Source organism: Myxocyprinus asiaticus, chromosome 28 (genome assembly GCF_019703515.2).
Source record: "Myxocyprinus asiaticus isolate MX2 ecotype Aquarium Trade chromosome 28, UBuf_Myxa_2, whole genome shotgun sequence".
Taxonomy (NCBI): domain Eukaryota; kingdom Metazoa; phylum Chordata; class Actinopteri; order Cypriniformes; family Catostomidae; genus Myxocyprinus; species Myxocyprinus asiaticus.
Genome location: NC_059371.1, coordinates 36345687 through 36370032, shown reverse-complemented (window position 1 = coordinate 36370032; position 24346 = coordinate 36345687). Strand labels below are relative to the sequence as shown.

Here is a 24346-nt window from a genome sequence, read left to right as displayed (position 1 = left end):
GTAATTGAGAGATGTGAATGACAATGGACCATAGCATGAAACTTGAGGGCCAGGGACTGAAGCACTGCAGAATTATTAATTATGAGCAAGACACAGTGCATTATATTAATTATTTTCTATTATTATACATGAATCATTCAGGAGATTATAAAAAATGCTTTACAGTACATTTATCATGGAGACAGTCCGCATAGAGCAACCTAGTTTTTCGAAAGATCATGAATCACACCTTGTAGGTTTTGCACCCGCAATTGTTTGGTTACTAGCCCAATTCTTTAGCTGCTATGCCCCACCACCCATATTATATTAATTTCACTGATTGAACTAAATTGCAATAGTCTGATAAACATAATAGAAAAAGTCAGAAAAAAACAACATATGAATCCTAATTAACATGTATTTATACTAAAGTAATACTGAAAGCCGTGCTGGTCCATAATGGTAACAAGTACCCGTCTCTTCCCCTGGCTCACTCGGTGCACCTCAAAGAGGATTACAACAGCATCAAGACCTTGCTGGACGCCTTGAAGTATGATGAGTACAGCTGGGAGGTCATAGGAGACTTCAAAATGGTGGCATTCCTGATGGGTCTCCAAGGCGGTTTTACCAGGTTTCCCTGCTATCTTTGCCTTTGGGACAGCAGGGACACCAAGGCACACTACCACAGGCGGGACTGGACACAGTGGACCGAGTTCTCTGTGGGGAGGACAACGTTAAGTGGGAGCCACTGGTGGACCCCCGGAAGGTGCTGATGCCACCACTGCACATCAAATTGGGCCTTATGAAACAATTGGTCAGAGCTCTAGATAAGGAGTCGGCAGCCTTCAAGTACCTTCAAGACTTCTTCCCTAAGCTCTCTGAGGCAAAGGTCAAAGCTGGTGTCTTCGTCGGACCACAGATAAAGAAGGATTTTGGATTCATTTGTTGTTTTTTTCTGACTTTATGTGAACGTAAAGACACAAATTCGCCTGTTTTCTCATTGGAAATAGGTACATTTCAAAATATCACTGTCCTGGTCATAAAAGCAAAGTTTGTGGGGAATAATAGCCATTTTCTATACTTTTGAGGCATAAGCAATTAGGAAATAACACTTACTACCCAGGAACAAAAATTGTGTTACATAGTGTAATTGTGGTGAGCCTGACAGTGACGTTTATTCCCATCCATCGCATCACACATACATTTCAGGCCTTTCTTAACTTACCCCAGTCCATATATTAACTATAGTTACCAACATAATTGTCAAATAGACAAACCAATAGACAGAGGAAGCTGGCTAGCTGGCTGGATGCATGGATGTACCAGAATTCATTCATAGCAACACAATTATGTCAATTTATGTAAAGCCCTTCTAAATTAATTGTGATTATTAGCCTACTGTTTTAGGTCATTTGTCTGAAACTAGGCTTTCTGGTTTAATTGGTCTTATTAAGGGCTATCACTATTTTCTGATACACCTTCTAGGTGGAGCATAAAGTTGAGTTTGGGATGGTGAACATTCTCTAACACTTCTACTGTCTATATTCTAAAAAAAAGAATATTTGTGTTCCAAAATTCCTGAAACAAAATCAGTTGAGGAGATTGGGTTTAGAATGGCATTTGATTTGTTTTTCTTGCTCGTTTCTTTGTTGGCTCTCTCTTTTCAGCCACGTTCTGACAATCATCAGACATACATGTTTGACTAATTATGAAGGACAGTTAACTGAACTGTAATTTCTATGTTAGTTATGCAATTGTGTTATGTGTCAGAGCCAAATTTGCCTTAAATCCATTTATCGCTGTAATTTTTCAAGTTAAGACTGTTGGATTTTCAAGTTGGGCATGTATATATATATATATATATATATATATATATATATATATATATATATATATAATATAGTGTATATACAGTATATAGTACATACATATTAATATGTATAATAATTATACAGTGTATATATACAAATATTAGTTACAATCCTGTACAGTGAAAAATAATATATGAAAAGTCCCTACATGTGGTATATGATTCAGCAACTTAGAGACTTGCCTATCAGTTCAGAAAAATTATAATAAGATGTTAATTTGTCTCATTAATCATCTAAAACAGGCCATTCAAATGAACATGTGTGACTCACCCAAAACCGTTTCTTCTCTATCATTAAAGGAAAATACTTCACACTCTTCAGTTATGAGCTGTGGATGGGGTGGAGATGGAGCAGCGAATATATACCGAGCTGCTGTGGCGAGAATCGTCACAGCACAAGAAAAGACTATTCGCTTGTTTTAGTAATTCAAGTTCTCTGATTTCACAAGGAGTAAAAACATGTAAGTAATCAACTCAAACATTATTTTAAACTTAATATCTGTTTGAAATTTGCACATAATCACTGCTTTTAGCAAACAGTCATCCAGAATTTAAAGGTTAGGTTGCCTTTATAGATCAGGTGCTGGTAAGAAACCCAAAAACATGTTTGGCAGAGTACAATTTCTGAAACAATTCTTTTTGTGGAATAATTAGGTAAAGAGGTATTCTGGGTATTTCACTGTCAATAGAAATACCAATGCTTCAAGTCATTATATGTCTTCATTGAGCCAATGTAACTTAATATTTTTTGTACGATTAGCAGCTAAATGTGTGGTACTATATTTACTCAATACAGTCTGCAAAATCTGCATGCAGGTATCATTGAAGTTCTTAAAACTGCTTTTGTCCTGATCATCTTACCGTGCTGTCCAATTATTGCAGCTTGTGAAGAAAGTGCTAGTTACCTGACTTGTTTATCTGAATGCTCGTAGATTTTAAGACTGCAGTATTCTGGGGGGGAAAACCTTTGCAGAGGCATCAAGAGACCTTGGTCAAACACCTGAAATGACTCAAGCTTTGTGCTTGACTAATCACACTCATTTTCATTCATCCTCTCACAATTTCTCTTTGTTGTTTCATTCGTTTTTTGCACAGCATGCCTTTGAAGAGCCCCTACAGAAACCTCTGCACTGTTGGTCATTTCCCAGCCATTAAACTGCAGGCGGAGGATTGCTGGAAAGGAGCGTGCGCACCAGTTAACACTAATCCTTGTGTGAATCCATGTGCCAACCTTTGTGTCAACCCTTACACTAAACCTTGGGTCAGCCCGTACATCAACCCTTGCATGAACCCATGCGTGAACCCATGCGCCAACCCTTGTGTCAACCCTTACACTAAACCTTGGGTCAGCCCGTACATCAACCCTTGCATGAACCCATGCGTGAACCCATGCGTGATCCCTTGCGTGAACCCATGCGCGAACCCATGCGCGAACCCATGCACAAACCCTTGTGCGAACCCTTGCAACTATGTCACACCATACCGTGATTTTGATTGCAAGGAAGTTCTGATCAAGGATTGTGCGGATGATTGCCTAATCAAGCGTGTCTGTGGAGCCGATGGTAAGTGTTGGCCTTAAATACATAATGGAAATGTGTCCTTTTCATTTTTTTCTCATAACGTCTCAATTAATGACCTGTCTGATGATTAATTAATATTTGCTTTGTGTTGTTATCAGATGTTGCCCTGCGGGTCTGTAAAGTTGACCTCCTGAAATGCAGGACCGGACAAAATCGACTGGAGCATCACACAAATTGTTTCCTTGATGATCACCTCATTATCCGCAGAGGACATTGTTTTAATATTTGGGTTGATCTGTCCCGACCTTTTAATCCAAGCTGTGACCAACTTCACCTTGAGCTGAAACTAGGTTAGTTATATCCATCATCTGATCTGTGACTTTGCCACATGACAACAGTGGTCATTCAGAAATGTCTGTAGATGAGGCTACATACTGTATTTGAAAGACTAAACCAGCATTAAACAGTTTTATTATTTTACCCTCTATATTATTTCTTGTTCTCTTCTGTGTTTTACAGGTCATGTCCCATCAATCCGGGATGGCACATACGTGATTGTTCCATTGGAATTGCTGGGGGGCCAAGATTGTCGAACGGGGACAAAACTGAATCAAACTCTGTGTTAACTCGGTTCCAACTGCTTGCATTGGACGATATCAGCTCAATGTCATAACACACTGTCAAGGCAGCAGATACATTTCACCATGCGTTCCTGAAAATGACATTTACATGCTGTTCAACCCCTGGTGTAGAGGTATGTATGATGGAGAGAATGAGACTTAACCCTCTGAGACCCAAGCATTGATATTGAGGGGTTTTCCTTTTTTTAGGAAGCCATTGGTTTTTAGAAATTGTGATTTCCATGCATTTTTTATTTTGGGGTGAAATTTGGAAAAACATTGCAAAATATTAAGGCTGAGCATTTAGCAGGGGGCCTGGGTAGCTCAGCAAGTAAAGACGCTGACTACTACCCCTGGTGTCACGAGTTCGAATCCAGGGCATGCTGAGTGGCTCCAGCCAGGTCTCCTAAGCAACCAAATTGGCCTAGTTACAAGGGAGGGTAGAGTCACATGGGGTAACCTCCTCGTGGTCGCTGTAATATGGTTCACTCTCAGTGGGGCACATGGTGAGTTGTGAGTGGATGCCACGGAGAATAGCATGAAGCCTCCACGCATGCTACGTCTCCGCGGTAATGCACTCAACAAACCACATGGTAAAATGCACGGATTGACGGTCTCAGCCATTCGTCCTCTGCCACTTGGATTTGAGTCACTACGACACCACAAGGACTTAGAGTGCACTGGGAATTGGGCATTCCAAATTGGGGAGAAAAAAAGGGCTAAGCATTTAGGGTCGCATAAGGTCACATTTCTCCACAGTTTTTTTTTTTTTTTTTTTTTTTTTAGATAGTAAGTGGAAGTTTTGAATTCACACTCAGAAAAAAGTAAAGGTTCCAAAAAGGGAGTTTGTTATCAGTGCAGTGCTATAAAAAGAACAATTTCTGAAGAATCTTTTCATAGTCTAAAGAAAATGTTTCTACTACAAAGATCCTTTGTTCCATGGATTGTTCATGGAGCAATACATGCCGATATAGAACCTTTATTTTTAAGCGTGAACACAATTAAACACAATAATTTATTACATGCAGTAAGGATAAATAACTATTTAAAACTAATTAGGACTATTGATATTGATAATGATATATTTGCTGGAAAATCTAAATAATAATAATTAAAAAAAAATATGTATATTTAATATACCATGAATACTATAAAACAAAGTTTATGACAAGCCAGCACAGAAAGCAGCTGAAAATCATTTTGACTTAGTTTATCTATGATTTACTGAATAAGCTCCATTGTGTGAATATAGAAAAAGTTTGACCACTAATGCTCAGCGTTGCATTTTTGCTACAACAAAAAATTGGCTCAAATTTATAAAAGCTGATATTTTCAGGGGATGTCATCATTTTTCGATTAGTAAACCTGTTGGGAATTAAGTGTGTAGTTTTTATCCATTTTTAATGAATATTAGATCTTGTTTAATTGCAATAAACAAACATTGAGATTCTGCTTAGCTGGGTCTCTGAGGGTACGCACAAATAATTTTTATAAATCCTACATGGCAGTGGCGTAGCCAAGGGTCCCACCCAAATTAGACTTAGGACCACCCAGAATCTTAGAGATTATTCTTTGACTTCAAATATATATTTATAAAATAGTTTTAAAAAATGTATCAAATCTGATTTCTGAATGTGTGAAAGGACTGTTTGAATAGGCTGCTTCTCAAAAAACATTGGGGCAAAAACTTGGCCAATCCAGTTTTATTGAGGCCCACCCAAAAGCAATTTCCTGGCTACGCCCTCGCGACTTTATTACACTTTTAAATCACATCTTAAGCTTAAAGCTATTAAAATTAATCTGAATTACCAAAATATGTAAAGCACTATATGAAGGCTTTTACTTACAGTTCATTTTCAACATTCATTCTTTTGATCAGATGACTGCATGTACCTGGAAGATGATGCACAGAGAGTTGAGTATGTACTGAATGACATGGGCCGAATCTACTATGGAACTAAGCATCAGATTGGCAGCAGAACATGGAACTTTGGTCAAGTAAGAGCTGCACTTTCATTCAAATATAACAGAGAAAGCAGCAAGGATATGCAGCAGAATTTGTTTCAGTAACAGCAGGAAATCTTTGAAATTGTGTGTCACAATAATTCCATAAAGCACAAACCTCAACACCTTAAAACATGTTTCCTTATCCCTAATTTCCTCACTCTCTGATTCTTAGTTTGATGAGGGAGTCTTGGCTGCATGTTTGTATGTGTTGGAGAAGAGTTGCACTCCTTGCTCAGGATGGGGAAGTCCCGTTAACATAGCCAGAGTAGCATCGGACATGGTGAGACTTAATTTTATTTTAATCAACAGCCTGGTTTTTCATACTGTGTTGTCTCAAATGTCTTGAAGACTGGCAAACAGCCGGATTGGCTTTTTGCTATGGAAGCACTGTAAATATTACTTCCGAGCATCTCCCTTTAACAGGTTATTTCCAACAAAGACTGCGGTGTGTTGATGGGTAACTGGTCAAACTGCTATGAAGGCGGAGTTTCTCCTACAGCCTGGTGTGGTAGCAGTCCCATTCTGAAACAGTACCACAAATGTGGAGGAGTGCCTGTCAAATTTGGACAGAGCTTGGCCTTTGCTGGAGTCACCAACACAGGTAAGAGTTTCTACAAAATGGATAAGGAGAAAAGGGGATTGAAAAAATGATGTTGTTTAATGATTGTATTTTTTCTTCTCATAGTGTTAAGGTGTTTTGGCATCCCCACTCGTCCCATCTCAAACTTCTCATCTGCTCATGACACCGATGTTTGTTTGACAACGGACGTTTATTTAGATGAGAATTTTCAGCTAACTGATCATCTAAACCGTGATTCAATCTGGTAAGATTCTGTACAGACCTATTCTTATATGTAACACCAGCAATAGTGCCTTAGCTATAGTATCATTTACATTTGTGATGTTACAAAGAATTTATCTGAATATACCATAAATATTCTTACATTGATGTCATAAATCGTTTTACTATTGGAATCGCCCACAAAACTCTCTTCCTTCTGTCTTCTCTCTAGGAACTACCATGTGTGGAATGAGGCCTGGATGACACGGACAGATCTGCCAGCTGGTTTTGGAGGTTGGCAGGTGGTTGATTCTACTCCTCAGTTGACCAGCCAGGGCTTCTACCGCTGCGGCCCCACCTCTGTTGCTGCAATCCGCAGCGGGCAGGTCTTCCTGAAGCATGACGCGCCCTTCCTTTTCGCCGAAGTGCATTAAATCCTTTCCCTTTAATTTAGAACTCCATCATACTGTTTAGAGTTTTGATTCCATTATATGTGATTTATGATTTCGTTTCTCTGTCAGATGCTTCTTCTCTTGTGTGCTCTCTTTCAGAACTCTGGTTATTTGCATTACAGGTGAACAATGATAGAGTCTACTGGCAGCGTAAATGTAATGGGACCTTTGCCGTTGTCCATGTTGAGAAGGATATTGTTGGTCCAAGGCTGTTGGCTCTGATCAACGTGTTGATATCACTCACCTCTACAAACACGCACTAGGTGAAAACTCACACATATATGCTACAAAAAGAAACTTTAAAACAGCAGAACTGGTTGGAGCTGTGGTGCAGCCCTTGGTACAAATTATCTAAACATGTTGAGTTGTGGTGCTTAAGTTCAAGTTCCATGTGTGACATGTCCCTATCCCATTCCCCCACTCTCCTCATTAATGATAAGACTTAAATCAGTGTAGTTACTAGCTGGTTGTTCATATGAATAGGTGTGTTTAAAGATGAGTTTTGTTGTAATCAGGCGCAGGCTTTTTTTTTTTTTCATCGCTTAAACATCTTTTTTAAAAAAATCAAAAGTAAAAAACATTTTGCAAGAGTTGAATTAAATGTATTTCTGATTTGTTATATCTGTTCTCTTCAAGTAAGTAATATTCTCATAATTTTGCAACAGTCTTCTGAGGGCAGTAAATAAAATGAGTCACATTTCTCCCCCCAAATATTTCTACCTCAAAAGTACGAAAAGAATCTTTAATGGAATAATTAAGGAACAAGAACTGTTCAGAGGAATCAGAACCAGAATCATTAAATTCCTATTAATTTCCATCAGTAAGAATAATGACTTGGAGCATAACTGATCGCTCCAATCCCTGAACACCGACTGTGAAGTTTTCTGTGCTTTCATTCAACAGGTACAGAGGAGAAACGTGCCACTTTGGACACCGCCTGCTGCTATGGTTCCAGACTATGCACATATCCATTGCCCTGCACTGAGGATGTAGTGTGTGAAGTCAGCCTGCAGGGGGAGGGACCATGTATGGGCAAGGATGCTGTGCTTTGCCTCAATCTGAAAAACAAATGCAGCTCACCTCGTAGCCTCACTCTCTACAGCCATGCATCATCTATGTTCTACACCGGCGTCCACAAGGCCTTACTGAACAGAGATCAGACATGCATTGATCTCAAGCCCTGTGAATGTGAGGAATGAAAAAAGCTTGAAACAAAGTCTTGCAAAACTGCTCTCAGAACGAGAGATCTCATCATGATGAGGCCGATTACTATTTATTCAGTAGTATTAATGCAGTATTTATCTATTTTCCCTCAACAGCCAGGACTCTGGAATGGACTCACCTGGTGGATCATGCTCCACTTATGCTCAGTCTCTTTGGACAGGTCGCTCAGACCAAGCAGGTTGTGGCCACCCAGTACAACTTCCGACTGCGCACACCAGATCTGGTCATTTCTGTGAGTTAAACATTGTGATTTCACAGGTCTTTATTACTGCTCATTGCTGAAACAATATCTTTTGCCTGATTGTCTTGCAAACTCTAGGGTATTAATGTAATGCATGTGGTTCTTCACAGCGTGATGATCCCATGTGATGCAATTGTGGGCAAAGAGGTGGCAGTTAAAGTCACCTTCCAGAACCCACTTCATTGTGCCCTGAAGAACGTGGTCTTCCGTTTTGAGGGACTAGGACTGCAGCATGCCAGAATTGTTAACTATGGGTAAGACATGATTGTAAAATTGAATATTATATTCATATTTTGAAATATTACATTACAATGTTGAATAAATACAAATGGAACTGGAGATGCACTATGCATAGCTATACACTTTTAGTTTATAGTGCAGGGTTATATAATAATAATATATTTTTTTCTCAGCGATATTGCAAGCCAAGCCACGGTTTGCCTGACGGAGAGATTTGTTCCCTTACGCTGCGGCCCTCAAAAACTTCTGACCTCACTCGACTGTCCTCAGCTCACTCAGGTGCATGGATATGCCAACATCGTTGTCAATAAGCAATGTTAAAGCATCAACTAACCAAAGAAAAGGAAACAGCAAGTCTTCATTGAAAGGAATGTGTTAGCAACAATCATGTACCATTTAAACCAGTTCAATATTCTTTTCACATTAATTTGCAGTTTTATGGGCAATTACTTAGTTTAAGAGAGATTACAAATGATACTCGGTAATCATTAATCATATTCAAGTTTAGCTTTTCGGTTTTTTTTGTTTGCCTATCCATGCCCATTTTGAATATTTGTCTATCTACCTAAATGAAAAAATTGTTTATTGGTGGTGGTTATTCTGTCCTTTATGTAGCCTCAGCCTTAATAAAATACTCCCAGCATACTTAATCATGTCAGTCATAACCATGTTTCTTGATCCACCTACAATTTGCAAAGCCCTGACTACCGATTGTGAAATTGAGGGTTCGGTTTAAAAAACTGTGGGCACAAATTGTTAAAATGAGGGAACAGATTACAAATCTGTGAGCACAGATTGCAAAATCATGGACACAGATTAGCAGTTTTTTTTTTTTTATTTATTGACTGAGACTGAAAGTATTGTGATGTGACTAGTAGGAATGTCATAAAATATCAATACATCGATTATTGACTGGCAAGTTTTATTTCTTGATGTTTTTGAGGCATCGATATATTAACATTAGCCAACATTTAAATTAGAAGCCTATTTTTCGTGCTTTCTTATTCACAGTCAGTTGGCCTACCGTTTAATATAGTCTTTCGTAATCGCTTTGGGAGACCACAAGGGGGCGATATAATATTTACTGTCCTTAATAAGTTATCGTCACCTCTGACACCCCTACATTTGTGCAGCTGGTGTTTCACATAGTGTTTCGTTGTTGATAATGTTATGGCAGATAAACAAACTGGAGAGTTTTGGGGAAAGGCCAAAAGAAGCGAAGTTTGAAGTCATTTCATTTTCTGGGTTGATGCAGCTGGCCAATATCCCATATGAACAAATCATGGTGAATGGCAGAGGTGTGCAGCAAAAGGCAACAAACAGATACAACCTACAATTGCGGAAGCTTTGAACCCTTGGGGAAAAAAAAATATCAACTGATTTGGCACAGGCCAAGAAGCTAACAAATTGCGTAGCTACCTTTATAGTCTGTGATATGCAGCCGCTTAGCATGGTGGAGAGTCCCTTTTTCTGAAAAATGTTAGAGGAAATTAAACCAGAGCCTGCCACTCACACTTTCCTAACATTGTGTTGAGAAATATGTATGAAAAGACAAATACTATTGTGCAAAGAGTAGCCCTTTTTATATCTGAAAAATGCTAATATAGATTGATAAAATTTTCCAATTATAAATGCATGAAAAAGACATTGATTCTAAGCCTAGTGGCTAGAGCGATGAGAACAGAAGTAGTCTACCCTCATAACTTTAGTTCTGTGAATTGGGTGACCATGCTAGTCCAGCTGTTTTTTTTCCCCGAGCAGCCAAGTGAAAACTCGAAGTGATGCATCTACTGAACTGAAATATGGTCTAACTATTAAAAAGAGGCTTTATTCCTCAGCCATTTAAACAGAGCATTACATTCTTGTCTTGTTTATCCTTTTTCAGAACAAATTATTCTATGTTCACATTTAACCCCTAGACATTTGAAGACAGCTTGTTGGTTTCCAAAACCTTAAAAAAAACACTGATTTATAACATTTAATTTTCCAGTATTAAAAGATAATACAAAACAAATTTCAAGTCAGAGAAAGCCAAAAACTTTAAAAAAGCCTGATAACTGGAAATTATACAACATTTAGTGTTAAAAATATAAAATGGAGTCTAAATGTACTGTCCAGTATCAGATGATTGTGTCCAAAATCCATCCAGTTATCCAGGTAAATGAAATGCATTTCAGTGCATCATATTACATCCCTGAGAAAGAGATTGTGGTGTTGGTCTGATCCAGAAGAAACATATCTCTATTCTGCACAAATTAAATGTAAACTATTGAACTTAATTGATCTACTTCTACAAAAAGTCTTCATGTTGAGCAAGAACGGAAACATCTTGTAGAGTTTGACTGTCAATGTGCTGAAACAAGTCATAGGTTCATGAGTAAGACTCAGTGAGACTTCATCGAGGCCCCAAGGTCCTAAAACTTCCTTTTTTGTCTCATGGAGACTCTGTCCCAGGCTTTATAAAGAGAAGTTCAGTCAGGACTGAAAGGGTCTTGTGTCTGAAGGTAAGATAACTCGCTGCTCATCGATTCGTTTGGCCTGGGAGCGAAGGATGAGACTGAAGAGGTCTTCGTCTGGGACTGTGGGGCCTCTGGTTGGGGGAGGTGGAGGAGCACACCTTTGATCATCCAGTCTGGATCCCTGAGCAAGAAAGTCAAACCAGAGTTTCAACATGGTAACCGTGATTTTGTCTTGTAACACATGGTCCTGGATCAACATTTCTTTCACCCATGCAGAGTTTAGGATTAATGTTAGGGTTAAGCTTGGAGGCTTGTACATCATTCTTATCGGTCTAACTTCAGGGGTAGGTTAGGGTTATAGCTATGTCAATATTTCGTATACTGGATTGAAAATTGCAAATTGTAGCTACCAACCTGGCACTTAATCAACATGTCAAAGAAGTCTTCATCTGATTCCTTGGCATCAGCAGAGGCCATGAGTTTGCTGAGAACATCCTGGCTTTGGCGCTGGTCCAGCCGGAGACCCGGGAGACTGTCCATAGTGGCCTTCTGCTCGTCCAGCTGACGGCTTTGAGAGCTGGCCAGCAAATCTAGGAAATGCGCAGGTTGTGATGAGGCCTCCGCTTCGGACACAGAAATAGCTGAACAAGGTCAAAAACAGCACGATGTAGTCAGATTCCATGAAACTGCCAGTGGCTTTACAGCAGGATTTCATCATCCTTGATTACTGCTATTAATACTGGCCTGCTTAGATCAGTAAGAATTTTCATGCTAGTCTAAGCTGGTTTATGTTACTTTTGTGCTGGTCTAGCTGGTTTACCAGCTAAGCAATGCTACTCACTAGGCGGTGAAGCTGGTTGACCAAGGTAGTCCTGCTGCAAAAGCTAGTTAAGAAGGCTGATGGACAACCCGGAAAACCAGCTTTCCATACTGAGAACCAGCATCCAAAATACAACAATTAGCCTGGTGACCAGCTATGCCTTTTTTTGAGGTGTGCAACAATGTTCTCATATTTTTTATGATTACAAAAGGAAAAAATAATTTTATATTTGCACTCTATAGTTATGACAGATAAATCTCTGAAGGGTTTTGCAAATGAAAAAAGGTAGTTCCAAAGCAGCATGACTCTTGATAAAAGCATCTAGAAGAGTGCAAAGGAGCCTCACAGAAAATTATCCATGATTGCTTCAGACTTCTAGAATCGTTACACACTAAATCTGCGTTCGCACTGACAAGTGATTGAATCGCTTGAGGTTGCCAAGTCACTGTACTGTTTGTCGTTAGTAGGTGTTCCTACTTAACTACAGCATTCAACTGCATCAGGAGGCAGACCACGAGAGCTTCACACCCATCAGAAGTTGCTACATTGCATCACTTCTCATTTGCATAAAGATACATTCAGCTCAACTTTGTTGCATCGTTAACTGACACTGCCTAAAATGGCCAACTCTGATTGAAAATGAATGACGTCTGGTCACTTTGCCATCAGTGTGAATGCAACTCGATTTCTAGGGCAGTAGTGGTAGTGTAAAAGTAGTGTGATGATGTTGCTGAAGATTACAGCTTGACCAATATTTCGGTGGATTTTTCCAATTAATCGGTGCCATTAGCTGCTTTTTGGAACTATTGTTTATCAGGCAAAAATCTATGCCGATAGTCGCAGACAGTTTTTTTGTATTCCTCTGATCCTCTATGGCTGGCGCTGGAGGATTCTAGAGTTAGAACAGCTTGGTTCTACAGTATAACAGCAGCCTTTAGAGGTGAAATAAAAACAATTACTGACACCTCATGGGGAAGTGCTGTATCTGAATCTTTCATCGTTGACAATATTCATAATTTTTTTTTATCCTCACTTTTAATGCACATTTTGTTTTTTGATTAGATAATCAAGGGTTCTAAATTGAAGCGAGGGCATGCAAAGAAAAATGTGACTATATGGAAATATGCCCCATCAGCACATACATTGTGTCTCCAAATTCATATTTTGTGAATACTAATACAATAAATACATTATCTGGTGAAATATACTGTACATATACACAATCCTTCATCTGGTGAATATAGGCTATAAAAAGCTTAGAGCATTTTAACGGAACCAAGTTGCCATTTCAAAATAAGAGTCCCCTGTGAATTTAGGGCTTGTTTATAGTTAGAAGTCCCACAGTATGCACAAAATCAAAAAAAAATTATAATAAAAAAAATAAAAAAGTAAATAAAAAAGGCTGAGAATTTTTCTTCTTTTTTATATTCTATAAATCGACTTTAAAAACTATTGGCCGATAAATCGGTTATCAGACTTTTCCACCACCTTAGTTATCGGTATCAGCAAAATCCACTATCGGTCGACTTCTACTGCAGACATCTCAGTAGAGGAACACAGAGGAAAACAAATAAAAATAAACTATCAGCAACTATCGGCATAGATTTTTGCAGATAACCGATAGGTCCAAACAACCACTATTGGCACTGATTAATCATAAAACCGATATATCGGTCTACCTCTAGTCTTCAGATAACAGTCTGCAGTGATTATATATTGCCCCTTCATATATGAATATACTTTGCACAGGTCAGTTTAGCGAGGGAGGAAGGGCTGACTCACATTTCCTCAAGGCTACAGGCGGGGTTTCACAGGGAGAGGAGGGGGCAGGAACACGGCTTATGCCGTCCTCTAAAGAGCACCTTTGGTCATCCATGCGGCTGCCCTGGAAGCGGCTTAGAAGGTCAAAAAAGCCATCATCACCCAGAGTGTTTGGTGCAAACTGTGGAAAAGCAGTGACAAAGAAATTTAGCATCATATCAAAACGGCAACTTTTAAAAAAACATTTAATAACAAAAAAACTGCTATTTATCAACTAGCTACATAAAGACACTAAGAAGAAATAGCTAAAAATCTAGAGTACTTAAAATAATGAAAATGAAAATTATCCCATTATTACTTGTGTAAACAGCGCATAAATTCAATATGGAGACAAGTCAATAACATCAAACATAATTGGTTCTAGTGTATCTTGTGACCAGACGTTATATGACATCAGGACATGAGAACCAGTGAGGTTTGACGTTATTGAAGTGTCAACCTATTGGTTTTCAACACTGCATGAAATTATCAATTAATTAATTTGTTAAGTGGTATATGAAAAGTGAGTCAGATCAGATGAAATACAATTATGACACTTTTGGATGCTTAAAGAGATAGTTCACCCAAAAAATGAAACTTCTCATCATTTACTCACCCTCATGCCATCCCAGGTGTGTATGACTTACTTTCTTCTGCTGAACACAAACAAAATTTTTTAGAAGAATATCTCAGCTCTGTATGTCCTCACAATGCAAGTAAATGGGTAGCAGAATTTTGAAGATCCAAAATGCACATAAACACAGAATGAAAGTAATCCATAAGATTCCAGTGGTTAAATCCAAAACTTCTGAAGTGATATGATAGGTGTGGGTGAGAAACAGATCAATATTTAAGTCCTTCTTTTGTTTTTGGTAATTTGCATTCTTCGTGCATATTGCCCCCTACTGGGCAGGGAGGAGAATTTATGGTAAAAACGGACTTAAATAATTATCTGTTTCTCACCCACACCTATATCGCTTCAGAAAATATCGATTTAACCACTGGAGTCTAATAGATTACTTTTATACTGAATTGATGTGCATTTTGGAGCTTCAAATTTTTCACTTGCATTGTATGGACCTACAGAACTGAGATATTCTTCTAAAAATCTTTGTTTGTGTTCTGCAGAAGAAAGAAAGTCATACATATCTGGTTTGGCATGAGGGGGAGTAAATGATGAGAATTTTTTTTTTTTTCTTTTTTTCTTCGGGTGAACTATCCCTTTTATTATGTGTTAAAGTGAGTTTTTGCTTAGTTACTGCCATTGTATTGAATTCAGTCACTGGAACATTTATTGTATTATTACTATTTATGTTCCACTGAAGAAAGGAATGAGTAAAAGAAAGTTTTATGTTTGGGTGAACTATGCCTTTAATTAATGATACAATAAACTATATACAGGGCATCCGGAAAGTATTCACAGCGCTTCACTTTTTCCACATTTTGTTGTTACAGCCTTATTCCAAAATGGATTAAATTCATTATTTTCCTCGAAATTCTACAAACAATACCCCATAATGACAACGTGAAAGAAGTTTGTTTGAAATCTTTGCAAATTTATTAAAAATAAAAAAATAAAAAATAAAAAAAATAAATAAATAAAAAAAATCACATGTACATAAGTATTCACAGCCTTTGCTCAATACTTTGTTGAAGCACCTTTGGCACCAATTACAGCCTCAAGTCTTTTTGAGTATGATGCTTCAAGCTTGGCACACCTATTTTGAGGCAGTTTCTCCCATTCTTCTTTGCAGGACCTCTCAAGCTCCATCAGGTTGGTTGGGGAGCGTCGGTGCACAGCCATTTTCAGATCTCTCCAGAGATGTTCAATCAGGTTCAAGTCTGGGCTCTGGCTGGGCCACACAAGGACATTCACAGAGTTGTCCCGGTGCCACTTCTTTGTTATCTTGGCTGTGTGCTTAGGGTCATTGTCCTGTTGGAAGATGAACCTTCACCCCAGTCTGAGGTCAAGAGCGCTCTAGCGCAGGTTTTCATCAAGGATGTCTCTGTATATTGCTGCATTCATCTTTCCCTCGATCCCGACTAGTCTCCCAGTTCCTGCCGCTGAAAAACATCCCCACAGCATGATGCTGCCACCACCATGCTTCACTGTAGGGATGGTATTGGCCAGGTGATGAGCGGTGACTGGTTTCCTCCAGACATAATGCTTGCTATTCAGGCCAAAGAGTTCAATCTTTGTTTCTCATGGTCTGAGAGTCCTTCAGGTGCCTTTTGGCAAACGCCAGGTGGGTTGTCATGTGCCTTTTACGGAGGAGTGGCTTCCGTCTGGCCTCTCTACCATACAGGCCTAATTGGTGGAGTGCTGCAGAGATGGTTGTTCTTCTGGAAGGTTCTCCTCTCTCCACAGAGAAATGCTGGAGCTCTGTCAGAGTGACCATCGGGTTCTTGGTCACCTCCCTGACTAAGGACCTTCTCCCCCAATCGCTCAGTTTGGCCAGGCGGCCAGCTCTAGGAAGAGTCCTGGTGGTTCCAAACTTCTTCCATTTACGGATGATGGAGGCCACTGTGCTCATTGGGACCTTCAATGCTGCAGACATTTTTCTGTACCCTTCCCCAGATCTGTGCCTCAATACAATCCTGTCTAAGAGGTCTACAGACAATTGCTTGGATTTCATGGCTTGGTTTGTGCTCTGACATGCACTGTTAACTGTGGGACCTTATATAGACAGATGTGTGCCTTTTCAAATCATGTCCAATCAACTGAATTTATCACAGGTGGACTCCAATCAAGTTGTAGAAACATCTCAAGGATGATCAGTGGAAACAGGATGCACCTGAGCTCAATTTTGAGTGTCATGGCAAAGGCTGTGAATACTTATGTACATGTGATTTTTTTTTCGTTTTTTATTTTTAATATATTTGCAAAGATTTCAAACAAACTTCTTTCACGTTGTCATTATGGGGTATTGTTTGTAGAATTTTGAGGAAAATAATGAATTTAATCAATTTTGGAATAAGGCTGTAACATAACAAAATGTGGAAAAAGTGAAGCGCTGTGAATACTTTCCGGATGCACTGTATGTCATATTTAAAGAACAGAACGATATTCATCTGGCACACATCAGGATCTCAATAAAGGAGATAAAACTGGAACACATTTAAACTATATACAAATAAAAATAACAAAAAACACACATTGATACTTGTTGGAAACAATATCTTATTGCATCAAAGCGAAACTATTTTGAAAACAGATGTTTGTAGTTATGTAGTTAAGTTAGAAGTACAGCTACTTTTAGTTACTCTCCAACACTGCTTATTACAGTTACAGTAAGGAGAGTTGTACCTGTGTTTCTAAAGGAGCTGAAGACGTGCTGCTATTCTCTGATGTTGTATTGGGATTAGATCCATTCAACTTGTGTTTTTTCCCTCTGAAGCGATTGATGAAGAAAAGCTTGGAGGAAGTCTTGGCTATGGATGATTTGGTTGGTGATTTGGTTTGTTGGTCGGTGGTATTCTCCTCACAGGTCTGCCCCTGAGAACAGCATGTACAAGTAAGCAGACAAGCAACTTTGCTGGGAATTATGCACAAAGGATGTGGCAAAAGAACTGTTTCAGTATTTTTCGACAATTCAGCCACATATCAGTAGGTATTTGTATTCCTAATCTCTTCTGAGTGTTTTTTGTGTGCATATGTGAATGTGCGTTTAATATCTCACCATATTTTTGTCAGAGCTCAGCTTCATGAGCTCCAGGTTCTCCATGCTGTGTCTTCGGCTACCTCTGGATCGTCCACCTACAGAACCAGAAAGAACCAGGCACTATGAGGCCACATTCACACGAATACATTTTCGTGTGATGTCTTAGAAATCGTTTTATTGTTCTGTCTATTGTTCTGTCCATCCATCCATCATTTTATCATTATGTCTGTTATTCTATCTGTTCATCCATCCATCCATCCATCGTTTTATCGGTCTGTCTATCTATCTATCTATAGCTGAAGACAGAAGTTTACATACACCTTAGCCAAATACATTTAAACTCAGTTTTTCACAATTCCTGACATTTAATCATAAAAACATTCCCTGTCTTAGGTCAGTTAGGATCAATACTTTATTTTAAGAATGTGAAATGTCAGAATAATAGTAGAGATAATCATTTATGTCAGTTTTTATTTCTTTTATCACATTCCCAGTGGGTCAGAAGTTTACATACACTTTGTTAGTATTTGGTATCATTGCCTTTAAATTGTTTAACTTGGGTCAAACGTTTTTGGGAAGCCTTCCACAAGCTTCTCACAATAAGTTGCTGGAATTTTGGCCCATTCCTCCAGACAGAACTGGTGTAACTGAGTCAGGTTTGTAAGCCTCCTTGCTCCCACACGCTTTTTCAGTTCTGCCCACAAATTCAAAATCAGATTGAGGTCAGGGCTTTGTGATGGCCACTCCAATATCTTGACTTTGTTGTCCTTAAGCCATTTTGCTTGGGGTCATTGTCCATTTGGAAGACTCATTTGCGACGAGCTTTAATTTCCTGGCTGATGTCTTGAGATGGTGCTTCAATATATCCACATAATTTTCCTTCCTCATGATGTCATCTATTTTGTGAAGTGCACCAGTCCTTCCTGCAGCAAAACACCCCCACAACATGATGCTGCCACCCCTAAGCTTCACGGTTGGGATGGTGTTCTTTGGCTTGCAAGCCTTACCCTTTTTCCTTCAAACATAACGATGGTCATTATGGTCAAACAGTTCAATTTTGGTTTGATCAGACCTGAGGATATTTCTCCAAAAAGATCTTTGTCCCCATCTGCACTTGCAAACTGTTGTCTGGCTTTTTATGTCGGTTTTGGAGCAGTGGCTTCTTCCTTGCTGAGCAGCCTTTCAGGTTATGTCGATATAGGACTCGTTTTACTGTGGATATAGATACTTGTCTACCTGTTTCCTCCAGCATCTTCACAAGGTCCTTTGATGTTGTTCTGGGATTGATTTGCACTTTTTGCACCAAACTATGTTCATCTCTAGGAGACAGAATGTGTCTCCTTCCTGAGCCGTATGATGGCTGTGTGGCCCCATGGTGTTTATACTTGCATACTATTGTTTGTACAGATGAACATGGTACCTTCAGGCATTTGGAAATTGCTCCTAAGGATGAACCAGACTTGTGGAGGTCCACAATTTTTTTCTGAAGTCTTGGCTGATTTCTTTTGATTTTCCCATGATGTCAAGCAAAGAGGCACTGAGTTTGAAGGTAGGCCTTAAAATACATCCACAGGTTCACCTCCTATTCAGTACACCTCCTATCAGAAGCTAACTGTCTAAAGGCTTGACATAATTTTCTGGAATTTCCAAGCTGCTTAAAGGCACAGTTAACTTAGTGTATGTAAACTTCTGACCTGCTGGAATTGTGATATAATCAATTAAAAGTGAAACAATCTGTCTGTAAACAACAATTTACTCGTGTCATGCACAAAGTAGATGTCCTAAACGTCCTGCCAAAATTATAGTTTGCTAATATTAAATCTGTGTAATTAAAAAAAAAATTGACTTCAACCTAAGTGTATGTAAACTTCTGACTTCAACTGTATCTATCGGTCTGTCCGTCCGTCCGTCCATACGTCTATCATTCTGTCTATTGTTCTATCCATCTATCTATCATTTTAACATTCTGTCTATTATTCTATTTATCCATCCATGATTTTATTGTTGTCTATTATTCCATCCATCCATCCATCCATCCATCCATCCATCCATCATTCTGTGAATTGTTCTATCCATCCATCATTTTATCGTTCTGTCTATTGTTCTATCCATCCATCCATCATTTTATTGATCTTTCTATTATTCTATCTATCCATCCATCCTTCTCTCCATCCATCTATCATTTTAATGTTTTAGCGTTCTATATATTATTCTATCACTTTATCGTTCTGTCTATTATTCTATTTATCCATCCATCATCCATCTTTTTATTGTTCTATTATTCTGTCTATCAATATGTTTGTTTGTCCGTCCGTCAGTCTATCTATCTGTCTATCCATCCATCCATCGTTCCATCAATCTATCCATCTATCCTTTTATCATTATGTCTATTGTTCCATCTACCCGTCCATCCTCCGTACATCCATCTAAACTGCCTACTCTAATATTTAATCGGACCAGCTTGCGGTGGACATTCGTCATGGCATTGTTTTGACAACCTTATGCAATGTCACAACATTTATTTCCATCCAGAGTTGAATAAATTTTTGGCCAAGATCTTGTATTGATGATGTGAGAGTCGAACCACTTCGTAAAGTCTTCTCCAGCACATCTCAAAAACGTTCAATGGGTTAAGGTCAAGACTCTGTGGTGGCCAATTCATGTGTGAAAATGATTCCTCATGCTCCCTGAACCACTCTTCCACAATTTGAGCCTGATGAATATTGGCATTGTCATCCTGGAATATGCCGTGCCATCAGGGAAGAAAAAATCCATTGAAGGTATAACCTGGTCATTCAGTACATTCAGGTAGTCAGCTGACTTTATTTTATTACCGCATAAAGTTGCTGATCCTAGACCTCTCTAACTGAAGCAACCTCAGATCATAACACTTCCTTAAATCCAAACAGCGACTTTTTTTTTTTTGACCAGGCAGTGTATCTAATCTAACCACAATAAAATATATTTTAGTCACAATGTCAGTGTCACACCTTAATTACAATGGTTGCAAGGCAAAAATTCACTATTCCTCGAACATTCTGTTTGCACGTTCAAGGATGCTTGTACAACATTACATTCTCAATATTTCTGACAGCACTTCTCATTTGTGGACCATTTAAAGTCTTGGGAAACACTGTAAGTGTGTGTGTGTGTGTGTGTGTGTGTGCGTGTGTGCGCTGTTACCAGTCGGACTGTTGTCACCTGGGGGACTCTCAGTAAAGCTGTTTGTGTTTGAATTGTTTTTTTTGAGACCCAAAACCAGCTGCAGATCAGATACGTTCATTCTGGCTGTCAGCTCTCCACTGCGGTCTCCAATCTGATGAGGAGGGCAAAATCATTATTAAAAAGTGCTAAGCAAGAAAGCACAAACACACTCAATCTTACACACTACACTATGTTACACTTCCTTTAATGTGTGCAGATAACTGTATTACAGTAATGAGAATCACCACTGAGAAAATAGGAATTGCAAAAAAGATTAAACCATCTTGATGACGTTCAGTAATGAGAATTTGAAAGGGGAAATGCGCCTAATTCTCATGACAATAAAGATGCAATGCAAAAAAAATTAATTGTCCTAAAAATAGGATTTCTTGTTTTTTATTTAGATTTTGGGGTCAGATGTGACCTGGAGATGTTTTCGTGAGATTCACTCATAGGCTCAACTCAAAAGCATCAAAACATTTCCTGTGCAGTCTGTTGGTGTTATCTCTCACATGGCACACACCCACACACATACACAGACCTCTTTAGAGATCTCCAGATGTTTATCGGCAAAGCTTATGGCCTGCTCGTGGTTTCCCAGTGCTGTGTAAGCATTCCCTAAACTCCAGCATGCCCTCCCTTCTCCAATCCTACACACAGAACAGCAGGACATTTAGACAACAAAGCTACATGTCAAGAAATGTCTGGGACATATGTCCCAAAAAATATATTTAAAAAAAATTACAATTTTGCATAAAGAAAATTAAACTATTTTCAAGACCATTGAGATTTCTTGCATTGGTACATTATATTTATAATTTTCTATTTAACCCCCTCCCCTGACTCTAAGTGACTGCAATGCAAACAATAATGATAAAACTGCATTTATTTTCATTAACTAATATGTTAGTACAAGTGACATATTGTATGTATATGTTGTGGTAGTCTAGTAATTGATTGTCCTAAATGTACATTAATAAGTGTACAAAGATTTTAATAAAACAATGATTGTGTCTGCATTACAGTTACAATAATTTTGGGGGGAAATGTGCTTAATTGTCTCGAAAATATTGTCACAATGCAAAAAACAAATGCGTGTATGTACCTGTCCTTTAAGTCCTGAGCAATGATGAGATGCTTGAGGTGGTAGTCTATGGCTCTCTCGTAGTCCCGCAGGAGTGTGTAGGTGTTGCCCAGACTGTAACAGGCCTGAGCTTCCACCGCTCTGTCCTTCAACTGACGGGCCAACTGCAGCGTTTGCCTGCAACACAAAAACAACACATCATCAAACTAACATAAATGCAGGGGGAAATTGGCAAAATAAATAAATAAAATGGTACCAATACATTTGGCAAACTGACTTGTAATGTTCTGCTGCGACCTCAAACTGCCCAAGGAATATGTACGCATTTCCAAGGTTGCAGTACGCTCTCCTCTCTGCTGCCCTGTCACCAAACTCCTTTGCAATAAGGAGACGCTGTAAAAATTAGGGGGATGGCAAATAATTAAAAAGTGAAGTGTGAAGTGAGAATAAAGTTTAAAAAAATGAATAAATAAATAAAATTACAAGAAAAAAATAATGTAACATTTGCAAATTTAAACATTACAACCATTTCATTCTGAAATCCTGAGATTAAAAGTGATTATTTTACACAACTAGATTATTTTTAACATTAAGAAATAAAACAAATCTGCATATAGTTCCATATTTTAGAAAAAAATTAAATAAAATATACTTTCAAAGAATAGTTTGTTTACATTGTTTGAGCTGGGCGCACATTTACGATCCCGGCATGTTAAGATCACATGACCAGCCGAACATTACTCAGTTTATCTTATCTTGATAATCCCCTGTAATTGAAGGCTTTCACTCACAGAATAAATTAATCATTGCTGATTGTGAATAAGTGCATTTCTACAATGAAATCGATAACAGATCATTTTTTTTTTTTTTTTTACATGTTGCAGCATCTACGTCGCTTCATGGCAGGGCAATACAGACACAAACTTTACTGAAAAAAAAAAATGTTCAGTAAAAAAAAAAAAAAAGGTCGAAGTGGCTTACATTGGCTTTCAATGACACCAAGTGGCTTGGATGCTGCACCGTTCGAACACAGTAGTTACCAGTGCCATTGTAGAAATTCACTATGCTCAGTAAACCAGCATTAATTTATTCCATGAATGTAAGTGTCTAATAACAGGGCAGTTACTGAGATTAAGCGAGTAGTATTCAGCTGGTCATGTGATGCTAACATGGCTGACCTCATGAGGGCATCCCCGCCCCATGTAGAATATAAGAGCTTTTATGCGGTTCCTGATATGACTGAACTCTTCATCTCACATGAGTGGTCATTATTTTATACATATGTTTAAAAATCACTATTAATTTCTTTAGAAGTAAAACATTTTAAATGAGGAAAAAAATTACTGAGTGCACCTTTAATTCTTCAGTCTCACAGTTTGTGTGCATTTGAATTGACATCATAATTGTGTTGTACGTAACCCCAGTTTATTTACTACAAATACAGTTTGAGAGCAAAATACCTGTTCATGGGCAAGAACAGCATCCTGGAAGTTTCCGAGCAAGTAATGCGAGTTGCCAAGGTTACCGTAGGTCCTGCCTTGTGCTGCTCTGTCCCCCAACTCTTTCACAATGGCCAGATTCCCTCTTCAAACCGAGAAGTAGAGGACAGACAAACCAATGAAGCAATGCAGAAAATGCTCCACCAATTATATAATTTCTGAATTATTCCCTCTGTCACCTTGAGTTTCACAACTGTCTTTGCAAAACATTACAGTCCATGAGACTAAACAAATCTCTCTAATGTTTTTCAAGGCTTAATCTTTTGTCTTTCTGGACATGTGTGTCTTCTAAAGTTGGTTCTTGGTGTTAAAGGGACAGTTCACCCAAAAATGAATGTCATCATTTACTCACCCTCATGTTGTTAGACATTCGTCTAAACTTCTCCTTTGGTGTTCCACTATGAAATAAAGTCATACAGGTTTGGAACAACATGAGGGTGAGTAAATGATGCCAGAATTCTCTTCTTTTTTTTTTGTGAACTAGCAATAAAAGAATAGATCACCCAAAAATGAGAATTCTCTCATCATTTACTCACCCTCATGCCATCCAAGATGTGTATGGCTTTCTTTCTTCAGCAGAACACAAATGAAAAGAATAAAATAATATTTCAGCCCTGTAGGTCCATAGAAAGCAAGTGATTGGTGACCAAAACTTTGAAGCTCCAAAAAAGCACATAAAGTCTGTATAAAAGTAATCCATACAACTTCAGTGGTTTACTCCATGTCTTCTGAAGAGATATGATAGGTGTGGGTAAGAAACAGATACATTGTTAACTCTTTTTTTACTTTAAATACTCCTCCCTGCCCAGTAGGTGGCGATATGCACTTAGAATGCAAATCCGCAAAAACAAAAGAAGAAAAACTCTTAGGAGAGAAGAGCGCTT

General features: G+C 38.5%; 1 protein-coding gene and 1 pseudogene across 3 annotated transcripts in view; one reads left to right on the top strand and one right to left on the bottom strand.

The window, feature by feature from the left end:
* The first annotated feature begins 2945 nt into the window (after nt 1-2945).
* On the top strand, nt 2946-9336 carry LOC127418530 (protein-glutamine gamma-glutamyltransferase K-like; annotated as a pseudogene).
* A 1410-nt stretch (nt 9337-10746) lies between these two features.
* LOC127418768 (G-protein-signaling modulator 2-like) overlaps nt 10747-24346 on the bottom strand; it is a 31378-nt gene continuing 17778 nt past the window's right edge. For 2 of the 3 annotated variants that reach the window (XM_051659576.1, XM_051659575.1), the window contains exons 5-14: nt 23424-23547; nt 22241-22356; nt 21985-22140; nt 21421-21529; nt 20859-20991; nt 17694-17770; nt 17321-17509; nt 13996-14155; nt 11808-12034; nt 10747-11574 (exon numbers count right to left, since the gene is read on the bottom strand). In XM_051659576.1, coding sequence (XP_051515536.1) covers nt 11410-11574; nt 11808-12034; nt 13996-14155; nt 17321-17509; nt 17694-17770; nt 20859-20991; nt 21421-21529; nt 21985-22140; nt 22241-22356; nt 23424-23547 — 1456 coding nt within the window. In that variant the 3' untranslated portion in view covers nt 10747-11409. The remainder of the gene's footprint in view (nt 11575-11807; nt 12035-13995; nt 14156-17320; nt 17510-17693; nt 17771-20858; nt 20992-21420; nt 21530-21984; nt 22141-22240; nt 22357-23423; nt 23548-24346) is intronic. The other variant, XM_051659577.1, reaches the window with a different exon arrangement.